Genomic DNA, 6,423 nt, shown 5'->3' on the forward strand with positions numbered 1-6,423 from the left:
AAGTGACAACCTCTGACAACCATTGGATGTCCAATGGAACTTAGGACATTCTGCCGGGCATTCCTCAATTAGATTTTTTCCCTCTTTGTCTGAAACTACTTGTGTATGTTGTCAGTAAAGGGTTCCCCAAGTAAGACACAAACAGCAAGTTTTGTCAGGTTCCTATTGCTGTATTTCTCATCAGTTTCTGCTAACAAAACTTTTCCCACACAAACCAAAACGTCAATGTGTCTTCCAGAGAATACTTGTCATTGAACTTTATATAATAATAATCAAAAACTACATACAGGATTTAGGAGCTAATCAAATTCCCATCACTTATAACCACAAATGTTTAAAATGAATAATTGATAAAAATGCTCTTGTTCTTATATGCCATTATTATGTAATATGTTTCTGATCTAAACTGTTCAGATGAAAATGAGTACTTAAAGCATCTCTAAATCCAAGAACAAAAATGTAATATATTGCAGTGGATGTATTTGTTTTCTTTTTCATCACTATGTGACACTGTGAATACAACATTTCCTATGCTAGAGTGACAATGTTCGGTGCACTTCATCTATAGAGAAGCATCATTTTTACCTTGGGAAAAATACAAATGCCTTATCCATCTTTTTTTAATATTGAATGGAAGCCCCATGGTCCTGTACTTCTTTTGTAGTCCTCAGAGATAACTGAGAACAATGTAGCTGATACCTGTCGGCACAGGAAGGAAGAAGGTACGGTAGATTATCCACCAGGATTTGGGGCAGAAAAAATGTGTTTTTGTGCACTTATTTGAGATAAAACAAAACACTTTCAATTACTTTTTTTGGGGTTAAAGGTTTAGAAAAGTTTTTTGTTGCCATTTACATACCTTTACCTAAATACGTTGTCACAGCTGTTTAGAAGCATATAGTTCTCTACAACGGTATTGAATTTGTTATTTTTCATTTGCAAATTCTGTTAATCCTGATGTGTCAGAGCTAAAATGATATCAAATCAGCAGGAAATGTGGAAATCTCTAAAAGCAGCTGTTATTTCTTCTACAAAATCATTGATTTGACGCTCTTCATTTTCATTTTTCTTTTTTACTTTTACTGTATCAGAATCTAAGCTAGCACCTGCTGCTCTTTTCTTTCAGTGGATTTTAGGTAAAACATCCCTACTGTTCAGGAGGCTGTAAGTGTAACACAGCATTTGTAAGGCAGGAGCCAACACTACTTGGTCTTTTGGGTACCCAGAAAATAAAAAGAATAGATAAAGATCATCATGCAATTCTTTAATCATCTAAATGAAAAGCTGTGAAAAAAAAGGAAAGAGGAGGAGGGAAAAGCAGAGGGAGGATGACTTGGAGGCAGTGTGGAGTGATGCAGTTACTAACATCTCTTTCCACGCCTTTGTGAGTTTCAGTCTTTGTGCAAGCTCTGTCTCTCTCCAGAAAACCATGCAGCCTACTCTCTAACATCCTGTGCAATGAGGGTGCTGCGTCTGTGCCCTCCAAGCAGCCTGCTCCAGGGGCTAGTGGCTTTGCTGGCCATTTGTATCCAGCCACCAACCCAAGGATGGAGTCAAGAGGGACACACTGAAGAGGATATTTTCTTACTTCCTATTAATTCCTCAAGCAGGTCCCTGGCTAATTTGGAGTTTGATTTACAAACTGAAAGGAGGACCACAGTAGAGGAGAATAGAGAAGAATTAAGGGGAACCCAACCTGGACATACCAAGATCCTGCCTCCTTCTTCTTCTCCTGTACCCTCCACCAGCAACACCTGGGAGAACAACAGAGAGACTTTGATCCTATCTCCTCAAACCCACCAGCAGTTCCATGCCTCCCAGTCTCAACAGCATGGGTCAGCGCACTGCAACATCAGTGTCCAGAGGTTAATGCTCACCTCTCTGCTGGTCCGCTGGGGTCGTCAGTTGGGTTTCCAATGTGACCTGTTGCTCTTTTCCACCAATAATCATGGCAGGGCATTTATTTCAGCGGCCTATAACCGGATGGTTTCTCCGGTTGTTATTGACCATCTTGGGGTTTCTGGAGCTCAACAAGAATTTCGTCTTTGCATAGGATGTGGATGGTCAAGAAGCAGAAGGAGTGGTCACCTAAGGCACCAACATGCATCTTCTGCTGCATCTTCATCATTTTCATTTATTTCTTCAACTTCAACAGATCATCAAAATTCACTGCTAGGAGAATCACTGAATTTCTGCTGCTTGGACTTCAGTTTGGAGGAGCTGAGAGGTGAACAAGGCTGGAGAATGAATAGGAAGCCAATTGAATCCACTTTGGTAGCCTGTTTCATGACTCTGGTTATCATTGTTTGGAGTGTTGCTGCTCTCATCTGGCCAGTACCGATTATTGCAGGGTTCTTGCCTAATGGTATGGAACAGAGGACAAGTAGTAAATAGCATTTCAAAATGAAATAAGGCATAGTTTATTTATTATACAATAAGTGTTGTGCTGTGTTGTGAAACAACTGCCCTTTTCTTAGTAGGCCTGATTTTTTAATGTAATTTTTTAAAATATTTTTTGTCTTTTAGTTAATTAAAAAATCAATCTATGATGTGTGCATTTTTATTTACATTTGTTTTAATGACATATATGAAATACTATTATATGAATGTAAAATACATGTGGATATTCATAAATACTGATAAATGTACATGTCTAGATTGTAAAATATAATAAACCGTGGTCACTCAAATTTACTTTACAATGATGTACAGACAAAGAAAAACCACCATTCAAATCATTTATTCTGTCAGACAATCCTTTAAGTATTTGATGCAGGATTCTTTTAGTACTGGTGGGTCTTAAGGGTTAATTAGGTTAATAAGGTTAATAAGGTTAAGTGTTTTTGGACTTAAGGTTTACAGTGTTTTAGGGGAGGGTAAACAATTTCAGGTTTCTTTGGGTTAAGAGTAAAGTTAAGGAAAAACTGGGTTATGGACTAAAGTTCGTTAAGGGTTAAATATGGCAGCTAAATATGGTTACATACAAATTAGGTGATAAGGGTTAAATGTTTGCATTAGATTGGGGGTACATTTTTAGTGCTAGTGCTTTTTTTTGGGAACAGAAAAGGTTCAAGTAACATACTGGTCAGGGTGTGTTTTGGGGTGGAGGGGGGTTATTTACATTTTGTAACCTATTTTTGCCAAACGTAAAACAATTACATTCATTATTCCTGAAAAAAAATTCTAAAGGTCTAATCATCTTTGTCTGAATGTATCTTTGTTTTGAATTCTCTAACAATACCTGCTTTCTAGGACTTACTGTATGTTATGTCATTATTGGTGTTTTCAACATTTTCCTAAAAAACACAAAGGACAAAAATGTGCTTTAGCTCATAGCAACCAATGATATACTAGTTTCCAGCATTTGCATGTCATTTTAATTTTAATCAGCGCTGATTAGCTGATCACAGCTCTTTGCAGTTTAATATTAAATAATGCATGATGACTTAATCTTGCATTCACTTAGTTCTAAAGCAGAAATGAACTACTAAACTTAAAGTGTATCTTAAGACGTTTTAATAGCTTTTGATAAACTACTGACACTGAAGTTAAAACATCTATCACCTGTCAGGGTGGCAAAAAAAACTGATGGGCTATAGCAATTAATTTTGGTTCAGAATATACTTTAGAGCCTATGTTTTGTGCTTGTGTTCATGGCATCAGTTTGAGATGATTCTGTTATAATTCAGAATTATTAGATGCATTTAAACTGCAGCCATCCTGCCTGAAGTAGGTTTTACATTCCTATAGAGTTTTATAGAAATGTAAAACCCATTTAAATCAAACAAAACCCATACACAAGGCCCTCAAACTCAATTCAAGGGCGATGTCAAAAATGTATATCTTTAGATACAAAAATGTAAATGCTATAGGTGGTCATCTAAGCCTTTTTTCTCATACGTGCATTTATAATAATGACCTGGCCCCCAAAACCTTACAGACACTGAATATATTCATGCTTAATATGCATAAATTAAAAAAAACACATTTTATTGTTTATTTAGTGATCCATTGTGAAGCACATATCATTTGGCTTCTGACTTCTCTAAACTCATGAATTGTGAACAGATTGGTTGCTATGGGTTATTGTAATTTTCACGTCACTGTTCTTTGTACTCCCTTATACAAACAAAACGGAACAGAGACTGGGAGCATTTTAGCTCATGCAACACTGAGCATACATGTAACAACAACAAAATGAGTGTTTCTATTTGTTTCTGAATCAAGTTTGCATTTTTTAATTTTTGACTGAAGATTGTTTTATGTATATTTATATTTTCACTTAGCATACAAGACAACTATCCTTAGAATGTATTCTTCTTGAAACCCTGCAATAGGAAGATATTAAATGAATTTGTGCTATTCATTACATACTGTGCAAACTTACCATTGTATAGCCAAAATCAAAATCCAACATGTGTCATTCACCTTCATACAAGTCACATGGAAATTAAAAAAAAAAAAAAAATCACAAAAAAATTAAAATCACAAAATAGAGGATGAAAATTCTACTTTGCGGACACTGAGATTTATTAATGACCTGAACTTATTAGGAAATCCCAAACTAAAGAAAACACTTTCATCTGATATAATGATAAAAAGACATGCTTCCTGCCTTTTTTTAATAGCCTGTCCTGCTGCCCACACCTCTGATCTCCTCTGTATTACAGAGATACCACTGCCCGATGGTCTTTTGCACCGGACACTTCTAGGAGTGTCAGATGTCTGGTGCTTTCCTGTATACTATGGTTCCTCCCATTGACTCATATGTCATTACAGGAAAGATTGGTGATATACGAGCTGTTAACAGGAAACACTCCTGAAGTGTGCTAGATAGGTACAATTTAAATATAAAGAACATTTTTCTTTTAGCTGCCAGTCAGTAAGTGCTATTCTTAAATTCTCAAGCAACAGTAAGGCTGTGGTTATACTAATGGTTGCAGTGTAGGTACATGTCGCAACCCGCCAATGGTCACCCATAAAGAATAGGGGCAGCAGTAAGTGGTTCAGTGCCACTCACTGCCACATGCTGTAAAACTTTCAATCTCTGGTTCTAATAGAACCAGCATGGCAATGTGGAGATCTGAGCAGCAAGCAAAGGTGCCAGTTGCTGGGAGTCTAAGAACACCTGTTCCCACTACAGGTTGGAACATAGCCTAAAAGGAGATTTTGACTGCTTGTTGGGTACTAATAAATAACATTCTCCTGTCAATCATACATGAGGATCATGTGCCTTATGTCTTCTCAATAATGCCTTCAATAGGTTTAGGTGAACTTTAAAGATTATCTCTAGAGCAGACTTGGCTATTTAAGACTATTCTCACACTTAGAAGTCAATGAAATATATCACATACACAGTTTTTTTGCTAAATTGGCTACAAATGTGTAGTGATCCTTCACAGAATGCCAACAACATAAGAATGAGGATGCTGCTGTCATTATTTTCAGTACATGAATCTGTTGCTGATTCCTTTGTTCGCCATGTAGGGGAGGTAAAAATATGTGTAGGTGTAAAGACTGATTAACTGTCGCAGAGGAAAAATGAACTTTGTATACCAAGCAAAATCCATTATCACAATTCATTTTGACATTTACAGCTCTACTTTTACATCACCTGACAATCACTCATTCGGAGCAGGAGCAATATGTGAGCACAAACTAGAACTTTAAAGGCTACATATGATAAAATTGGAAAAAAACAGAACACTGTAATTTATTTGTATTCAAAATTGATTGTACATTTAGTATGACTTTAACAGCTGTACTTCTAAAGCACTTGATGAATATAAAAAAAGCAGGGTACAACAGGGTATTTAGTCTTTTTTGCTTTAGTTGAGAATTTTTGGGGTATTCATACTATATTACACTGCCTACCGTATTTCTGTCCCGGGGCTTCTGGTCCTGGAAATGTGCTGCTTTCCCTGTAAAAAGAATATTACTATGGTAATATATGGTACCTTTGAATAAAGACTTTTTAATTAAAATCTGTCGTATATTTTTATTTTTCTTCATAATACTGGTAATATTTTTTGATAATGGTTTGTTGAGAATGAGAACAATGGGGATGCTGGTAAGCAGCAAGATGTGCAATACTTTGCAGTTAATGTGATTATTATTACACAGTATAGTGCTTCACTGATCCTGGAGGGAAGTTAAAAATAGAATACTGGGAAGATTAAAGGTAACACTTTTAAAGATTTGGTAGGTGGTCCTGGAGGGGACAAGAGGCGGAGATGACTCTTGTGATGCGCTGTCACCACAGGTGGGGAGCTTTGAAAAATTTTTATAATCATTTTTGTTTATAGTTTACCAACTATCATGTTGGAGGAAAACGGTGATTAACCTTTTTCTGGGGACCTCTACCTCCAAACTAGGCAAATGGATGGCAAAACACCCTAAAAGAATTAGGTGCTGAAGTGACTT

At 36.4% G+C, this 6,423-nt stretch overlaps 1 protein-coding gene across 1 annotated transcript; it reads left to right on the forward strand.

The window, feature by feature from the left end:
* Nucleotides 1-1,366: 1,366 nt before the first annotated feature.
* TMEM158 (transmembrane protein 158) lies at nt 1,367-5,984 on the forward strand. The gene has a single exon (XM_072412262.1). It carries the CDS (start codon nt 1,459-1,461, stop codon nt 2,392-2,394), a length of 936 nt encoding a protein of 311 aa, XP_072268363.1. The 5' UTR covers nt 1,367-1,458; the 3' UTR covers nt 2,395-5,984.
* Nucleotides 5,985-6,423: the final 439 nt, after the last annotated feature.

This window comes from Pyxicephalus adspersus, chromosome 5 (genome assembly GCF_032062135.1).
Source record: "Pyxicephalus adspersus chromosome 5, UCB_Pads_2.0, whole genome shotgun sequence".
In the NCBI taxonomy this organism is placed as follows: Eukaryota; Metazoa; Chordata; class Amphibia; order Anura; family Pyxicephalidae; genus Pyxicephalus; species Pyxicephalus adspersus.

Coding starts and splice junctions, on each gene's coding strand:
- TMEM158 (XM_072412262.1), top strand. CDS start 1,459: ATGAGGGTGCTGCGTCTGTGCCCTCCAAGCAGCCTGCTCCAGGGGCTA.